The sequence below is a fragment of the Acomys minous genome, assembly GCF_964271855.1.
Source record: "Acomys minous genome assembly, chromosome: 1".
NCBI classification, from domain to species: Eukaryota; Metazoa; Chordata; class Mammalia; order Rodentia; family Muridae; genus Acomys; species Acomys minous.
In genome coordinates this window covers 37,112,533-37,131,893 of record NC_140483.1, presented here as the reverse complement: position 1 = coordinate 37,131,893, position 19,361 = coordinate 37,112,533, and the positions used below count along the sequence as shown (strand labels likewise).

The 19,361-nt window shown below is 43.4% G+C and overlaps 1 protein-coding gene across 1 annotated transcript in view; it reads left to right on the top strand.

Annotated features, from left to right (window-relative positions):
• ACBD6 (acyl-CoA binding domain containing 6) overlaps positions 1–16,089 on the top strand; it is a 135,905-nt gene extending 119,816 nt beyond the window's left edge. The window contains exons 7-8 of the mRNA XM_084786038.1: positions 2,586–2,616; positions 15,805–16,089. Of these exons, the coding sequence (XP_084642164.1) occupies positions 2,586–2,616; positions 15,805–15,959 (186 nt within the window). The 3' untranslated portion in view covers positions 15,960–16,089. The remainder of the gene's footprint in view (positions 1–2,585; positions 2,617–15,804) is intronic.
• The last annotated feature ends 3,272 nt before the right edge of the window (positions 16,090–19,361 follow it).

The window sequence follows — 19,361 nt, the reverse complement described above, 5'->3', positions numbered from 1 at the left end:
ATGTTCGTTCTCTCTCTCTCTCTCTCTCTCTCTCTCTCTCTCTCTCTCTCTCTCTCTCTCTCTCTCTCTCTCTTCTTCCCAGTTTTTTGTTTGTTTTGGGGCAAGGTCTCACTGTGTAATCTTGGCTGTTGGCTGGCTTGGAACTCTCTATGCAGACAAAGTTGGCCTCAAAGTCACAGAGATCTGCCTGCCTGTGCCTCCTGAGTGCTGGAATTATCGGCTTGCACCACCAAACCTGACACATTCTTTTATTTTTATTTTTACTTTTTTGAGACAGAATCTTGTACCCCAGACTGACCTTGAACTTAAAGCAGTCCTCCTGCCTCGGCCTCCCAAGTGGTGGAATTGCAGTTGTATGCAGCCCTGTCCAACTGAGAATTCTAGTTTTTAAAGACGAATAACTGTGTAATATATATGTATTGGGGTGGGGGAGTAGAGTCCTAAGGTTGTAGTAGACTCGGAGCCCTTTCTGGAATCGCCGTTTTGTTGGATATTTGTACTGAGACTATAAACCCATCAGGCCATACATTTTTACTGTCTGACACTGGAAACCAGCAAGACAGATTTGGGTCTTAGCCCATTTTGGCTAGTTCTGTTCTTTCCAATAGCCTCAGCTATACCCAGACCAAGTAAAACTCTGGAGTGAGACTCACATGTCATACCGCCCTACACTGACCTCACGCTGACCCTGTTCATAGCCACCTCAGCCCCCTTCCTCCCTCTCTCCCTTAATCTTGGGAGCGGAATGAGGCAAAAGGGAGTGAGGCAAAAGCTGAAAGGACAAGAAAAAGTAGGCAAAGATGACTGTATCCATTACTCTTCTGTTGCTGTGATAAAAGCACCATGACCAAAGGAACTTATAGAAGAAAGACTTTATTTGGGCTACAGTTCCAGTGGGATAAGAGTCCATGATCAAGGGCCGGGGTGGCAGAGCAAGCCTATAGGAGCTGCAACAGGATGCTGAGAGCTCACCAACCTTACTGTAATAAGTATGAAGCAGAGAGCATACAAGATGCTCTACAGACTTTTTATCTCAACCCCACCTCAGTACGTCCTCAGCCGAGGCTGCAGCACTTCAGCTTCCCCAAGCAGCAGCACCAAGATGGGGGGCCATGTATTCAGGTGCCTGAACTTGCAGGGGATGTTTCCCACTCTAACCACCCCAGGGACCATCTGTGCCCCTGACTTTTGGGTGCTGCTGCCTATGTCTCACTTCCCTTCCACTTCGTTGTCTGTATTATCATTGTGAGCATTGCTAACTCAGCCCTGCCACGTGTACCCTATCCACCGCCTCCCAGGGACCGCTTCCCTGTTTGTCTCACCCAGCCAGTACACCTCACCTCTAAAGCCTATGAGAAGCACAGTCCCCCGTAGGAAAACAAGCTCTGTTGCCTTGTGCATGCTCCCCTGCCTCCCGGGTTTCTAGACACATGGCAGGGGGTTGGGGGAGGGAGCGGGACTTAAGGAATGACTTCTTACTCCCCTGCCCAAACCAAAAATAATTTCTCTCTGACAGCTTCTTGCATTTTATTTGTAAGATTTAGCAGAGATGCTTACAGCTAAAAGTTTTGGAGCTAATCCCATTGCCACATTAGGTGTGAAAACAGATACAGGGTACTCAGGAACACTGTAGTAATAGTTCAGCCATCATTCTTTTTTGTTGTTGTTCTGCTTTTTTGTTTTTTGGTTTTTGTTTTTTGTTTGTTTGTTTGTTTGTTTGTTTGTTTTGAGACAGGGTTTCTCTGTGTAGCCTTGGCTGTCCTGGACTCACTTTGTAGACCAGGCTGGCCTCGAACTCACAGCGATCCACCTGCCTCTGCCTCCCGAGTGCTGGGATTAAAGGTGTGCACCACCACGCCCGGCTTCAGCCTCCATTCTTCATTACTGTGGCAACAGTGGTCTTACGTGCAAGCTCTGCATTCAGGGTGACAACTAAACTCTGCCCTCGTGTGCACCTCTGATAGTTCATTGATATATTCTGCGGTCTGCTCTCAGTTTAGGAGGTAACACTGCTTAGAAGTAACAGTCTGTTCTATTGTTTTACATATGTATTTCAAATAGCTTGGCTTTCAAAGAAAAAACTAGAATGCTGCCATTTCCTGTGTGACCTATGGAGTCTTGTTCTTAACTTCTGGACCTTTGCAGACTTTGAAATCACCTTTTTTTATGTTTGCTCTGGTTAGAAACCTAATGTCTTTAGCCTGGAATTTGTTAATCTTTTAAAAAGACATTAAAAAGGTATTAACCCTTACTAAAAGTCACAGTCCTTAGCTTCAGGGACAGGATTGGGAGTCAGGTAAGCACTACAGTGACAGTTCTTCTTTCACTGTGCCCAACAGCCATGTTAGACTGCGTCCTCCCTAGATCTGGTTTGACTCTCATTGTGCTGTAGCTGCTGCGTGCACTGTTTACAGTTTTCCAAGGTGCAGCGTGGTCTAAAGTGCTGTGAGGTGCAGAGAAACAAGGGCTTTTCCTGTGTCCAATAAACCTGTGGAACCTTGGTATCCTCTATGTTTGCAGTAGTTTATATACTTTTATAGACTTGCAGACCTTTTCTAAAGCGTACCATTTCTGTTCTTTTATAGGACAATGAAGGTCAGACAGCTCTTCACTATGGTAAGCTGAATTGTTTCTGAATTGTTGGTCATATTTGAACATTTTTTTCTGTCTACACCTATGTGGAAGAGATAGTAGAAATGCAGTGACTGTCATCAGCAGTGGAAGCTTTCCACCCACTGCTGAAAATTCATTATTTTATTCTTGGTACTGTCAGGGACAAAGATGCTAGTCTTTGTTATTTTAGAATCTAATCTCTCTCCTATTTAAAACACACACACACACACACACACACACACAAAACTCTCTTGAGGTTGGGGAGATGGCTCAGTCAGTAATGGCTCCCTGTGCAAGCATGAGGACCTGGGTTCAGATCCCCAGTACCCACATAAAAGCCAGGCACAGAGGTGTGCATCTGAGCCCTGGGGTTGTATTGACCATCCAAGATAACTAGAAATGGTAAGCTCCAGGCTCAGTGACAGGCCTTGTCCCAAAACATGGTGGAAATGGATAGAGCAAGCACAATGTGATCTCTGGCTTCCCTATGCCCGCACAGAGGCTAGCCCTCATCACACATGCATACACCACACAGAAAAAAATAATAACTTTTTGATGAACCCCTAACCTGCAGTTTTACTATGTGTAGTTTTAGTAGCCCACAGTCAATTATGACCCAAAAATAGAAAACATGAAAATAGACAGTGAGTAGGTTATAAATTCTGTGCTGTTCTGAGCAGCATGAGGAAGACTCGTGCCATCCTTGCTCCTCCAGGCTAGGGTATGACTCATCTTTTTGTCTGACCTGTTGAAGCTACGTTATACTACACTACCCATGTGTTAGACATTCGCTAGTGTCTCAGTTACCACAGCAGCTGGCCACCGTGCATGTGTTCAAATGACCCGCCAGTGGCAGCCTGACAACTCGGTTGGTACCACACCGTTTGCCTCACTTTATCTTATCACGTGGATGTTGAATCATCTCGTATCATCACAAGAATTGTGAGCATAGTTCAGTAACGTACTTAATTGCTGTTAATCTCTTAATAAGAGTGTGTAGAGAAACAAAAACCAATGTAAGTATATATATATACACACACATATATATATGTATATATATACATACATGCATATATATGTATACATATATATAATGCATGTACATGCTTATGTACATATGTGTATTTCTTGATCCCATCTTCAGTTTCTTGAATTTTTCTCTCAGATAAGGAGAGACTATTATAACTGAATAAAGAAAACAAATTTGATTTTTAAATTTATTTTCTCTACTATCTTTACTTCAAAAATATAGAGTAAAAATTATCTATAAAGAGGAATAATAAATGGCTCTTAAAGAACTATTAAATAAATTGAATTCAATAGAAAATATTACAGTATTTCCTAAATTATAAAACACTAGCAAATATAATTCAGAGATTCTATTATGTATGAATATTATTGAATAAAAGACAGCCATCAGTGTTTAAATCAGGCTACGGTTCAACCACTTTGTTTCCACTTTGGAAACAAGCACACACTGCTTTGCCAGTCTTAACAGTGCTGGGCTAGGACAGAACCAAGGGGCTCAGATGCCCTTCAGCGCCTTTGTCCACTCCTGAGCATTTGTGTGGTGCCATGAGCATCACTGGCTTACCTGGGAGTCTAGCCTGTTGTACTAGCTGTTTGCAGTCCATGTAAATCAGACTGATAATGAAAAGTGAAATGTCTACACATTTATGGGTTTAGCTATGAATCAATCTATGGTATTACCTAGATAGTAAAACTAGCAGGAAAAAAAGGAAACTTGTGAATCCGTTGCACTTTTGAACATAAATGCCAAAATCCTCAGGAAAATATTAGCAAACGAAACTATCATTGTATTTAGATACAAATTTTATATCATAATCGAGTTGAGCTCATCCCAGAAATTGAAAGGTGATGTAACATTTTTAAACATATTAGTAGGACTTTTTACATTTCCAAGTTAGACGAAATAACTAATTCAGTAATTTAGATGTATAAAAAGCTTGTGAGAAAAGTCAACACTCAATTTAAGAAGTTTGTAGACGTGGCTCAGGCTCATGGGCTTACGCCAGGCTTGTGCGTGACATTCCAGTTCCCTGCTGAGCGCACAGGCCGTGTGAATCGCTCACTTCAGTTTACAGTTGATGAGATAGGAACCATTGCCTCAGACTAGGTGTGAGAATGTAAGACGTTAGTTTACATAAGATGCTTAAGACAGGCTCTAATACATGCTATGTATGCAATAAGTGTTAACAGGTCTTATGGTTTATGATAAAATACCTGGGTAAACTAGAAATACAGCATTAGGGTTGTAGCATTACTGTATAACAATCTTGTAATACATCTATCACTAAAAGAAGGTCAATAAAAGAAAGCTGTACAGGGCTGGAGAGCTGGCTCAGCAGTTAAAGGCACTGACTGCTCCTCCAGAGGTCCTGAGTTCAATTCCCAGCAACCACATGGTGGCTCACAACCACCTATAATGTGATCTGATGCCCTCTTCTGGCCTACAGGTGCACATGCACACAGAACACTGTATGCATAATAATAAATAAATCGGTTTATTTAAAAGCTGTATAGACATACTGTTTCCTTATATCGCTGGAATTTGGTTGGTTTAAATGTGAAGGTAATTCTAGTAAGTTTGCATCAAGATAGTAGAGTGATGATTAAAGAAATAGAAAAAACATCAAAGAAATTAAAATACTACATTAACACTGTAGAGTGCTGTCTGTCTGATACAAAAGCCAAGCAGCAATGAAGGAAAAGAGGCACCAAAAAGGTACGAAGCAGGAAGTACAGCAGCACGTGTCTCTCAAGTGGAGAATGATTGAATGAATAAAGCACCCTGTGTTGTCCTCTGGCCGCCACATGTGCAAGCACATACGTGCATAGTCACCCATGTGCACACACACAGTCATGTCTGCACAAGCACCCACATGCACACTGTAGTCTTACTTTTCTATCACTGTGGTTAAAACACCATGATCAAAGCAACTTATAGAAGAAAACGTTACTTTGGGCTTATAGTTCCAAAGGATTAGAATCCATGATGGTGGAACAGAGACAGCAGCTGGGAGTTTACATCTCAAACCGTTAGCAGGAAGTGGGGGGAGACTTCTTAATCCTTCCCACACAGCCAACTGGGGGCAAGTGTGCAAATGCCTAGACTTGTGGGGAACTCCTCATACATGTACACACATACAAGCATGTACACACATACACACACACACACACACACACGAAGCATGTACACACGAACACACACATACACACACACACACACACACACACACACACACACACACACACACACACGAAGCGTGTACACACACAGAGCCAGGCTGGTGATGCATACCTATCGTTGAGCGTCTCTATAGGCTGAGGAAAAGGATCTCAAATTCAAGACCATATGTTTCATTATAGGCAATATAATGAAATCACCACTAGAGAAATAACCACGTGAGAGGCCTGGAGGGCACCATCCACATCCTTGCAGAGGGTTGATGGTCTTCACACGCTCCAGTGAGAAAACTGCAGACCCACGCATTGCTCTCCTGTGGGAAATGCTTGTTTCTTTGTTAATGTACTAGCATGTGAAAGGGCTGTGTTCAGAATAGTTGCAGGGGAAGGTAAAGTGATGAACTTGGTGTGGCTGCTGACTGGTCTGTGACAGGAACAGACCTCGCTCCACATATCCAGGTCCTCTGCAGTACAAAGGAATGCCCACCAGGACCGCACAACAGTTTATGCAGATGTGGAAATGGTTAAAGCTGCTTCTTAGTCACAGGATTTGGAAATTGCATAAAAAGATTATCTTACAGAATGATTATTAGGCCAATCATAACTTTAAGAATGCATTTTTACTGAAAAAATGTTTAGAGCCAATTTCATTCACATACAGGAATTGGATATTAAAAGAAAAACGAATCTTGCTGTTTTCAGTATTTCTTGATTTCATTTTCATAAATGTGGAGAAGTTTAATTATGAAAAAATAAAGATACAGGTATAGATCTTTAAAAGTTTTACAGACTTTCATGAAAATATTTTTAAAAATAAACATGGGAGCTTGGGGGGTTGTTTTGGTTGGTTGGTTGGTTGGTTGGGGTGTTTGTTTGTTTGTTTGTTTGTTTGTTTGTTTGTTTGAGACAGGGTTTCTCTGTGTAGTCTTGGCTGTTCTAGACTTGCTTTGTAGACCAAGCTGGCCTTGGATTCAGCAAACTCTGCCTCCTGAGTGCTGGAATTAAAGGCATGCACCACCATACCTGGCTTAAACATGTTTTTTGTTTTGTTTTTCTGAGACAGGCTTTCTCTATGTAGCTTTGTCTGTCCTGAGCTGACTTTGTAGACCAAGGTGGCTTCAAACTCAGAGATCCCCCTGCCTTTGCGTCCCTGAGTGCTGGGATTACAGACATCTGCCACTGTACCTGGCTTTAAACATGTTTTGTTTTTTAAAGATTTGATTTAGTCTAGCAGTACAAATATGAAAGACAGATTATCTACATCAGGCCAGTGTTTAGTTGTGAGGAAGCCTGATCTACACAAATTTAAAGTTCAGATTTATATTCTTGATTGTTTGGGAAATCACCAGACTAAGGAGCTGAGGCAGGTGTGCTGTTCTGGTTTGTCCTCTCTGACAGAGCGTATAACTTGCCATCCACTGATCGAAGTGTGTAAACTTTGCGCTCCTCACCACTTCTGCTAGAGTGAGCGAGGTCCTCCTGCCTCCATTTCCCAACACTGGGATTACAGGCAGACACCACTGCACCCAGCTTTCATGCACAGATGCAAAGGCTCTGGCTCAGGCCCCCTTGTGTGCGCAACTTGCATTTTACTGATGGAGCCCTCTCCCTGCCCCCAGCTGCTGCACGTCTCCTAAGAGACACATTTCAGTGCAGCCACAGCACTCTGAAGTTCCTTAGCTGAGAATAAACTTATAGTCTAACATTACAGACCACACTCACATGCACATCAGCAGGTGTAGTAAACCATGGGGTTTGGGTTTTTTCACACTTAGTTATGTGTAGGGAGAGGGGTGTGCACATGCCACAGCGCACATAGGGATGACAACCTGCAATTGCTTCTCTTCCTACACTGTGTGAACTCAGGTTGCCAGGCTGGTGGCAAGTGCCTTTACCTACTGAACCATCTCCCCAGCCCAGGATCACATTTTAAAGGACTTCAGTGAAACTATTGGATAAGAATTGTTAGAGAAAACTTGTAAAGAGGAAATTACTCTGTATGCCTGGCTGGCCTGGAACTCAGAGGTCTATTCCTCTTTTCAGTCCCAAGTGCTGGGGTTAAAGATATGTGCTACTATGCCCAGCACCAAATCTAGTTTAAATAAAATATTTTAAATAGAGGACTTTTACAGTGATTAGACAAAGTATACAGTTAGCACAAGTAATGAAATAAAAAAAGAAAAGACAAGAAAATGGTTTATTGGCAGCTCTTTGTAAGAAATCACCCAAAAGGCAGAACAGGAAAGGAGAGATAGAAATGTGATACAGCTTAGAACTATGGTTCTCAACCTGTGGGTCGTGACTCTTTTGGGGTCACATATCAGATGTCCTACATATCAGATATTTACATTACAATTCACAACAGAAGCAAAGTCACAGTTATGAAGTGGTAACAAAAATGATTTTATGGTTGGAGGCTACCACAACATGAGGAAGTGTATTAAAGGGTCACAGCGTTAGGAAAGTTGAGAACCACTGTATTAGAGTCTAGTGAAAAGCCAGAACTGTGCCTCAGTGGTAAAACACTTGCCTGTGCTTTGATCTCTGCCACCATTTATTCATTCATTCCTTTCCTCTCTCTTACTGCCCCCCCTCCACCCTCACCCCCACCCCCCGACACACACTGCAAACTGGCTTCTTTTTATTTTATGTGCCTGAATGATTTGCCTTCATGTGCTTAGTGCTCACGGAGGCCAGAAGAGCGTGTCAGATTCACTGATACTGGAGCTACAGATGGCTGTGAGCCACCATGTGGGTGCTGAGAACTGAACCCAGGACCTCTGGAACAACAGCCAGTGCTCTTAACCACTGAGCCATCTCTCCAGTTCCCTCTATCACCATTGCTGTTGGTGTTGGTGGTGGTGGTGGTGGTGGTGGTGGTGGTGGTGGTGGTGGTGGTGGTTATTGTTGGTGATTGTTTCTTCAAGACAGGGTTCCTCTGTGTAGCCTTGTCTGTCCTGGAACTCACTCTGTAGACCAAAGTGACCCCAGATTCAGAGATCCACCCATTTCTACCTCCTGAGTGCAGGGTTAAATGTGTGTGCCACCACTCTCTGGCTATTTTTTTAAAGGGGAAATGAGAAGTGTCTAATATGTGTTCCAAAAAAGATTCTAGGAGAATCAGTATATAAGACTATTTACTGGCAGGATGTGATGGTGCATGGCTTTAATCCCAACACTTAGGAGGCAGAGGTAGGAGGATCTCTGAGTTTGAGGCCAGCCTTATCTGCATAGGGAGTTCCAGGACATCCAAGGCTATACAGAGAAACCCTGTTTCAAACAAAAAACAAACAATAGAAAGAATATTTACTGCCAGTTTCTCAAGTTGGAGTGCACCGGACTCTCCAGATCCAGGAATTACCTAGCAGTCATGGCGGCCTGAAGTGTTTTCCCAGCAGTGAGAGTGAGCTGCAGCCACTTGAACGCAGCTTGGAGCTCCCAAAAACACCTTGAGCTCAAGATGCTGAACCCAAGAATGAATGTACACAGCGCACTTTCCAATACATGAGAGTCAAAAGTGGGGAGAGTGTCCAACATCAGGAGACAAGAGGATGACTAATTTGGCGGATGTGGAAGTGGCTTGTTAAACTGGGAGGGGTGCTTCTGGGACCCTAATACTTACGTGATAATGTATGGACAAGTTACATGGATGGATTCATCTTAAGAAAACATACATATGACTGGTATTCTTCTATAACCTGTAAAAGCTTACAGAGAGAGTGTGTATATCTTAGAGATAAGGTACCAGTGTTGTCCTTTCTGCTTTCCTGCCTTTCCAACAAATGGCCAAGCTTAGGTATTGCTTTCCCCCCTAGCAGATGAAAGTCTGGGAGCCAGGAAGGTGCTCTGACCTTTTCAGCAATTCAGGCTGTAGAGAGCAGAGCCACTGGACAGGTCTTCTGGTTACACAACCGCTCGTGTATTCTAATGTCATACACGGCTGCAGTGCCAGAGATAACTCACAGTATCTTCCAGAAGATCGTTAGGGGAGGGCAGGTGTTTTGTTTTTTGAAACATGACCTCATTATATAACCAGGATTAGCCTGGAACTTGCTGCGTAGCCCAGGCTAGCTTCAAACTCATAATACTCCTGCCTAGCCAAAGTGCTGGGATTACAGGCATGCACCATCACATCCAGCTTGGAAAGTTACCTTTTACAGGAATAATAAAATGGGAAATCCCTTCTCATGGGCCCTTTGGTCAGCGAGGCAGAGCCAGTTTCCATGACTGTGCTGTGAGTAAGCACATACTGATACTGATGTGCTGTGCGCTTTCATAGTCTTCTTTCTGTTCACTGAGACATTAGACATTAATAAAAATGATCCTTAATTCAGATTATGCCCAAAATAGATCTACTGAAACAACCTCAATTTCTGTCTCTGAGGTTATATTAATTATTGTGGAAAGAACCAAGCATATAATGTTACAATCAAAATAATTAAACCCTAAAATAATATCATTAGTCAGATATTTTGACATTATGAATATATAAAATTAAAATGTTCTGACAGCTCAGCAATGTTTCCTGAAAATATTTTCAGATTAATTAACAATCGCTTTTAGAGTAATTCACTTTTAGTTTTATTCCTTTACTAGTTTACTGGACTTTTGTTACTTTCAGAATAGTCAAAACAATATTATATGTAATAGTAGCAATGATGATCATTTATTAAGCACCTATTGAATGCCTAGCAGTCTGTTGAGCATATTTTATTCTTTTAGTCATTCAATGTTATTTAATCCTTTTTATTTGGTGTGTGCTTAGTGGCTACTGATGTGATTTGATTTTAGGGCCTTCACCTATTCTTGGGATTTTCATAAACTGTAAGTGTGGTTAAATACAGTGAGTGCAGACAGTGTTGGGGAGGTCTTCAGGGGCTTAGCTATTACTTTTTATGAATTATGGTTGAGCTTGACAGCTGTCCTTGTGTTGACAGCTCTTCTGATTATAGCAGTTGTCAAACTCCATCCTTAAGCAGGTTGTAAATCCTGGCTTCTTCCGATTAAAACTGGGTCAGAGCCAACCGCAGGTTAACTAGAGGCCACCATTGTCCTTACTAGTTTGTCCTAAATGGTCTTTGTGTGGAAACATATTAAAACCCTTATTTCCTCACATTTTACCTGAGTGTTTGGAGTCTTCAGATACTGGTCCTCTTGTTATTTCGTGATTAAACACGGTCCTTGCTGGAGTATATTGCAGTAAGTGTGGTCTTCCTTATAAATGGCCTGTTAGCTTTCCCCTCCTCTTCCTCCACTGGGAATACTAATATCATTGCATCTGTGTCTCCCAGGGGAAATCAAGGCTTTTCCTTGCACGTGTGGTCATGTGACTGCAAAGTGGGCTGGCTTTGTATCCTCATGAGCCTTCAGGCTTCCACGGAAAGCGCCATCTGTTCTCTTCTTTCCACACTGTTACAGGGCAGTGGGAGGAGGCATTAGAGTGAAAATAAATAAAATAAAAAAAGAAAGAAATTCATCATCAAAACCCCGAGGATTAATGGAGTCAGAAGGCGCACTGCTCTGAATGAGAATTCATCTTCACCTGTGCAGTGTCAGGGCCGCCTGTGTGGCACTTGACAAATAGAGGTTCCCAGGGTACCATAAATTCAGCAACTGTGTGGTCCCCGTAGGCCAGCTCAGGCTTTCCCAAGACCCCAGCACACTGTGGGCACTGCAATGGCCCCTCGCTAATTTGGTGAGTGTTAGCACGGCCCCTCTCTCGCTCTTGCTGTCTTTCCTTTCCTGTCGTCTTTGCTTTTGTTGTGAGAACATGAGCAGATTGCACACTCTGGCTTGTGACCTGTGCTTCACTAAAGATGCAGAAGGCAAGGGATGGATTTTGAGTAAATTCTAACTTCTCAGCACCATGCTGCATAGAGAGGACACAAAAACAAACAAACAAACAAACATGGGCCGGGGAAGCTCACCATGGGAATGGAGACCCAGGTCCATTTCTTCAACAGCAGTTTGTTGGGCACGTGATGAGCCAGTCTCCCCCAGGTACCATCGTGCCCCCCACATGCCCTGTTGATATTGGCGTCAATTCACATGGTGGCTTTATAGACAGGATCCCATCATCTGCACCCCTCTGTCTCCCTTTTCTCTCTGCTGTTACTCTCTGCTTGCTTATGCTTCCAAGTGCGCCTGTCTTTTTCATAAACCTTAGGTGCTTGTTAGTAAAATCCCTTTTATATAGGTATACACACCACACCCCTGCTGAAATATTGTGAGTTAAATCTCACTTTATATTAGGCTGATGCTAAAATTTCACCTACATGTTATGCTAGGGGAATGTTACACAGCATAAGGGCTGTTTTCTTAGTTGGGTGGCTATAGTCAACAAGTTATGGAATTAAATTCTTCAAACTCTGCTCCTGGGTTTGAATCCTGAGATTGTGCCCCCACTGCACGGCTGCACAGCTTACTTATGGCCCTTTGCCATAAGAGGCCACATTCTACATCCTCAGCAGACGTCTGCTTAGCCCCGTTCCCCTGCTCAAGTGTTGGGTTAGAAGAGCTAAGTGTCAGATCGTGTTGGCTGCCCTGAATTGCAGATTCATATATGTAGTTTCTAATGACACTGTTACAAAAGTCCCACTTTAAAGCTAAGCAAGTGCACCTCACAGGAGGTCGAGGCGGTGGAATAACTCTGCGTACTTATTGTTTAGAAGGTGGGTGTTCCAGGAGTGGTTCTTGTCAGGAAATACGTCGTCACGGCTACTTGACCCAGGCAGTGTGTCTTTAACTTCTTCTTTTTTATGAGTCTCTACACATTTCAATCTGAATGGGTAGATAGTTAATCATGGTTAAACTCCAGAAATTTAGAGTAAAAATGTTGATTGAGATTATTTGAGGGTGCGATTGTAAATGCTCAGTGTCAGTCGATGGCCTGGACATATGGCTGAGTGGTGGAGTACATGCTTGCAGTACATAAGACCCAGCATCACAGAACAGCGGTGAGGGGGACTCTGAAGGAAAGAGTCTAACGTTAGACATTTTATTTGGTCTCAGGCCTTGGCAAAGGCAGTGCTGTCTCCGCCTTCCCCGCTATTGATGCAGTCTCAGGGTCTACCACATACTTAATTACATCACCAATCAGCAGCTTCTCTAGGATTGGAACAGACAATTCTTGCTTCTCTCTACCTTTTCTCCTATTCTCCATCTGTTCATTCGTCACGTGCTACTTTCACGTACAAGGGATCCCACCCCCCTGAAGGCAGAGGTAGGGTTCCCAGACAGCCCTGCTCTAGCTCAGAAAATGCCCCTTCTCCACTTCGGTTCTCTTAGAAGCAAGTTCTCTCTGGTTATGGACAAGAGTTTGATGACTAAGGATATCAGGAGAGGGAATGTAAAAAGACATCAGAAGGCTGGGGAGATGCTTCATCTGTGAAAAGGCTAGGCTCACAACCAAAAATATAAGAGATGCTGGAGCCATGTCAGTTTATAGCCCACCAGAGCTTGGCTTTTACTCAACAGCTCTTGCTTACTTCACAACATAAAACTGAAATGCTCTAAGCTGGAAGCGCCTGCCTGAGCGTGAAGACAGTCGGGGTCTTTAATTATGAATACCAATAGAGCAGGTCAGTGAGTGCGCTCACAGACGCGCACGCACATGGCTTAAAGATTGGGGGAAGTGCAGAGAACATCATCCCTGAGAGCCAACTGAGGACCACAATGACCTCAAAAGGACAAAGCGCAGTAAGCCTCAACCTGAGTCATAAGTAGTAGCAGTCTGCTGCGTGAGGAGAGGGGAGAGGTCAGGACCGACAGAGGTTCCTTCTGTGGTTCAGACATGCATAGAGTGCCACAGCTGAGGGCAGAGGGAAATTGAGAAGAAACTATCCGCTACCCAGACAGTGCACTGAGTTATTTGTGGCAGTAGCAAAGCCAGACCCAACTCAATTACTAATTTGCCCAAAACCCACACTACTGGCCTGACGAGAGGAGCATGCGCATTTCTGGATATACATCGTATGGCTCCAGCCTCTGTTGCCCTGAATGCCCTCTCTGCATTCACTCAAAACATGAGACAAAGCACAGCAAGAGGAAAACAACGTTTGTCAAACAATAAGTAAGTGATAGAGTAACTAGACAATTCAGTAAGGACACGGGTGACCAGAACAGCATTTCCAACAGTTTCATTTAGTTGACATCTGCAGAACAGTCACCTAACCAGCAATATACACTTCCCACTCATGATGTTCCATAAGCTAGACTGTGATCTGGGCCTGTTAGAAACACACACACACGCACACGCACACGCACATGCACATGTGCACAAGAATTTTGCCATCTGACACCACAGAACTAAGTTAGAAATCAATAACAGACATATGTCTGGAAAACACCCAACTATTTGAAATTTTAACATAATTCTGAATAACTTATAAATAAAAAGAAATTGATGGAGTTGAGGCAGTGACTCAGGCGGCAGAGGCGTTTCTCGCGAGCATGGAGGTGAGCCCTCTCCCCAGCACCCATGTAAGCCTGGCACAGTGGCTCGCTCCTGTAATGGCTGCTGCTGAGGCAGAAACTGGTGGTGCTTCCTGGGCTTTGCTAGCCAGTCAGACATGTTGACTTAGCAAGCTCCAGGCTCGGTGAGACACTAGTGTCCTCCCTGACCTCTACATGTGTGTGCATGTGCACATGTATCCACACACTTACATTCATATACACTAACACATATATGCAAAAAAAAAAAAAAGGCAAACTCCTAATTTTAAGAATGAAATGGAGACAACTTTAAACCAATAAATTAGAGACCGCGAGCAGAAATCTCTATAGACTATGACTATGGCGTATGTTTAGGGTAGCCTGGAGTGGCAGGTTATTGTCCAGAGTGCACTCTGAGGAGAATATGGTGCTTTCCTTGCACAGGCCTCCTCTGCCCAGCATCACCACTTGTCTTTGTTTTCATTCTTTTTCCTTTTGTGTGTTTATTGTTGTTTATGCTTCATTTTGTGTAAAATTCCTGCTTTTGCCTTCAACTCAGTCATCTCAGCCCCATCTAATTGTTAGAGCTTTGTTTCCTCCCTTGTAATACCAGCTTTGTGATAAATCTGACTTCTGTACATATGCAGAATAGACACCCCTCTGCTCTAACCCTTTGGTCTGTTTGTCTGTCCTGGGGCGGTAAGAGTGCCACCTTCACTTCCCCTCCTGTACCTTAAACTTAGTGACACCTTAAGATTTTAGGGGCTGGGAAATGGCTCAGTGGGTAAAATACTTGCTGCATGTACACAAGGAAATGAGTCCAGAGCCCCATCACACACACATAAAAGCCAGGCTGCACATCTCTAACCCCAGTTCTTCAGGATGGAGGCAGGATTCCAGGAACTTGCTAGCCTGCCAGCTCCAGGTTCAGTAAGAGACCCTGTGGGGAGCAGTGGAGGAGTACACTTGAAGATGTCCTCTGACCTTCACACACTCACACATAACTGAGCACACCTGCACACACACACATGTGTGCATACAAACCCACATGCAAAATTTCACATAGTGATGGTCTAATTACTAGACCAGTTTTTTCCTATTTAAATTCAATTATATATATTGAATATACATATTCAATTGTGTGTGTGTGTGTGTGTGTGTGTGTGTGTGTATTACCTCTTCAAAGAAAAAACAAAATGTTTTCTTTTATGTAGTACATTTAGCCTTTTGGCATGGGTTACCCACTTACCCTTATTTGAAAATGTAGATCAACATAAAACCACTGTATCTTTTGTTCTTTGCTATTATTCCATCCTTGCAAATAGGGACACAAGTCTCACAATTTTACGAATAAAATGTCTGTTTCTATGCAAGGAAAAAGATCTGACTTCTTAAGACTTGTTCTGGCTGCAAGGTGTGATCATCCTGCAGCCGCCAGCCGCCATCGGGTGCCCACACTAAGGGTGGGACTCCTTACTGCCCACCCTTGCCGTTGCTGCCACAAAGGAGTGCTTTCCCTGTCGCTCGGTTAACTGTCCATTTCCCTTGCAGCTGCTGCCTGTGAGTTTTTGGACATTGTGGAGCTGCTGCTCCAGTCTGGCGCTGACCCCACTCTCCGAGACCAAGACGGCTGTCTGCCAGAAGAGGTGACGGGCTGCAAAGCGGTTTCCCTGGTGCTGCAGCGGCACAGCGCAAGCAAGGCTTGATCCAAAGACCGGAAAGGCACAGTCTGGCAGGATAGGACTTCAGGGATGAAAGGAACTGCAAAATAATACTTCTTTTACCACCCATCTTTGGTATGCATTGGCTAATAAAATCAGTTCTGAGGGACTGGGATTCTGACGTCTCAGCAATTCATTCTCCATGCATACATGCTGGGGGGTACGGTCCTGGTGGTGAACATGTGTACTGTGCATAATATAATCCAATTCTGCCGAGCATGCTCTGAAATTTATCACTGCTCTAGAAGGTGGGGAGCGGAGCAGACAGATCATATTTCACAATATTAAACATGGCTGCGCTCTCTCTCTCTCTCTCTCTCTCTCTCTCTCTCTCTCTCTCTCTCTCTCTCTCTCACATACACACACACACACACACACACACACACACACACACACACACTACAGATGCAAAATGTGCCAAGCAGCACTACACACTGACAATTAGGGAAGTTTTGTGAAATCCTAGAAGGCAGAGAGAAATGATCTTGTAGCATTTTCACAGCTAATCTGAATAGCTAGGTAAGATGTGTGTTGTGTAAAGACAGGCTTGAGATTATAAGGAAGAGGAGGGTGTTAAGAAAGCAAGAGAAGGAGAAGGTGGAGCGTTGTCCCTGGGGCTGTGGAGTCTGGTCAGCAGTCGGTACTGAAAAGCTCAAACCCTTTAGCATTGCAGGTCATGCTCCGCAGCATCACTTGAGGATTGAGGCACAGCCTCTCCAGCCGCATCGATTAGATCAGGATTTCGTAAACACAGAGCAGGAACAGAAGTTCCCTAAGGACTCTTAATTAGCCATAATGTCCTTTGCAGCAGTAATCTAAAAAGACAACTCAGACCTGGCCTGCTACCTGCTAGGCTGTTCACTTGCCCCTGATGTGTTACTGTGGGGATATTTCCAGAAGAGCATCTGTTTTGCATGAGAAGCATAACAGGTAGGCATGTGTGCCACGTTTTTTATGTCAGAGATGAACAAGTGCTCTGTTACTGAGCCTGACTCCCTACACTTTCCCTTTTAAACCTCGAGAACTTCACCCAGGGAATCCCTTGACATTCTTAATATATAAGAAAAATGAATAGAAGGAGAAACGAAAGAAGAAATCAATGGCGGTGCAAACGTAGCCAGTAAGAGAATTCTCCAACAGGTAAGACTGTTAAAATAGGAAGTACCTTGCTTAGTGGAGCTCACAGCGGCACATCCAGTTTTCGTTAGCTTGGGCTAGCCTACCCTGGAGCAAGCCCCTCCACAGCATATGGACACTGCTTGTTTTATGGCTCTTACGGCTGGCCTTCATACATGAGATGCAAAGCCAAACCGTTCACCAAGACTCATCATTTTTGGAATTATCTCTTCATTTCCTGTGGAAATGATACACACATTGGTGCATACTGAAGTGTTAGTGTAAGTCTCTATTTTTTGGTTTTTTTCCACAGTCCTAGCTGTGCTGCAGCCTACCTTAACCTAAGTCTTCTGTGGTCCACTTTCATCAATGTATTTGAAAAGTATTACACGCTGGTTACAGTAAATGTGCCCAAGACACTGTATGCGGTCTTTAGTTGGTATTATTTTGTTCATCTTAAAGAGATTAGCAAATCGAGTTATTCATTCATTTAGTCACGTTAGAGCAGTTGTCAGAGCAAGAAGGGACCCAGGGCTTTCTCTCTCCATCTGGCTTCCGTTGCTGTTGAGCTCAGTACTACTTAGACACATTTTTATTGCTTGTTTTGCTACATTTAGAATTATATGGTCTTTTTGAGCAAAAGATGTGACTTGTTTACTTTATGTTAAAGATCTTAATTGGGGGCAGGGGTTGTTTTGTTGTTGTTGTTTTTCAGACAGGTTTCTCTGTGTAGCCCTGGCTGTCCTGGACTTGCTTTGTAGACCAGGCTGGCCTCGAAGTCACAGAGTTCCACTTGCCTCTGTCTCCCAGAGTGCTGGGATTACAGACATGTGCCACCACGCCTGACTTAAGATCTTAATTTTATATCCAAGACTATGAGTGGAAACAGTTGTCAGTGAGTCTGAGTGTGGTGGGGCCCATAACCTGCACACTGGGGAGGCGGAAGAGGGCTGACAAGTGCAAAGCAAGCCTGAGTTACATCCAAGACCTTGTCTCAATTTAAAAGGGGGGGGGGGACTATCATTATCAATTTAATATTTTCAAGTCCAGTGAATTCTAAAATTAATTGCCAAAACCTCTATTCTTGTGTTCCCAATCTCTGAATTTTCAAAAACTTTACTATCACCTAGTAATCTTTGGATCATTTTCCTGGGTCTTCTACATAGATTTCATGCAGAAAAGTCAGAGAACACTGAGTCATGGTTTAGTTCACTCCCTTTAAATCATTGAACTATGCCAGCACATCACATACCAGTCAGATCCTGAGTCCATTACAAAGTTCATCAACAAAGAACAGCGCCCTGGAGCAGACAGCAGACAGCGTCTTCCTGATACATGGTGACTGTGTTTTCACATAGTCCAGCAAGCTAAATAAAACCAGTCGGTACCTTAGCTCCCTGTAAGGCCTGTGTGAGGCAGCTGCTTATTAGTGAGCACCACAGAAAGCCTTCTCTCAGGAGATTCACTCTTGCTTATACCTCAACAAGCACTTTAAGATAGCCAGCAATTTTTTGTTTGGTTGGTTTGGTTTGGTTTGGTTTGGTTTTGGTTTGGTTTGTTGTTGTTGTTGTTGTTTGGTTTTTTTGGTTGTTGTTATTGTTGTTTACTTGTTAGAGTTCATTTTATCTCATTCTTGCTTTCAGCTCTCTAATTTAATAGTCCCAATGCATATTAGCATTTTAAAAATGATTACTAAAAGCTGGCTGGAAGAGGACTTGTAAAGTACTTGTGACTCGACACCCTTGTCACATCACCGTAGTTTCTAGACTATGCTACCACAGTTCTATTCTGACTGCGTTCGCAATTCTGTGTTTCTTCTGAAATTGTCATCCTGAATGCCACCTTCATAGATGTGTGCCTACGCCTGAGCGTGCTTCGCCTTATTTCTGAAGATACTGTGATCAGAACACCACCGCTGACTTTCTGTATTTAATATTTATTCATGGTTGTCATTTGCTTTGTCCTCTAGCGACTGATCTAAGAGGCCCCGATTGCCTCTGCATTAGTCTCCATGCAGTCACAGTAGTTTTGGTGCTCGCTGGTGAAAAATGAGGTATAGAAAGAAAATCATGTCAATAAATATGAAAGAGAAGGAAAAGTGTCTGACTCACTGGAGCTTCCGAACCTGGCTTCTGAAAAGCTGTAACCTCCTGCTTTGGGACAGTTCTGTACTTGGAACAGAATTCTGAGAGCTTTATGCTCTCCTAACGCCCATCCACTGAAGCCATTAGTTTCTGGTTCCTAGAACAGAAGGAGAGCGTTTGGTTGGCT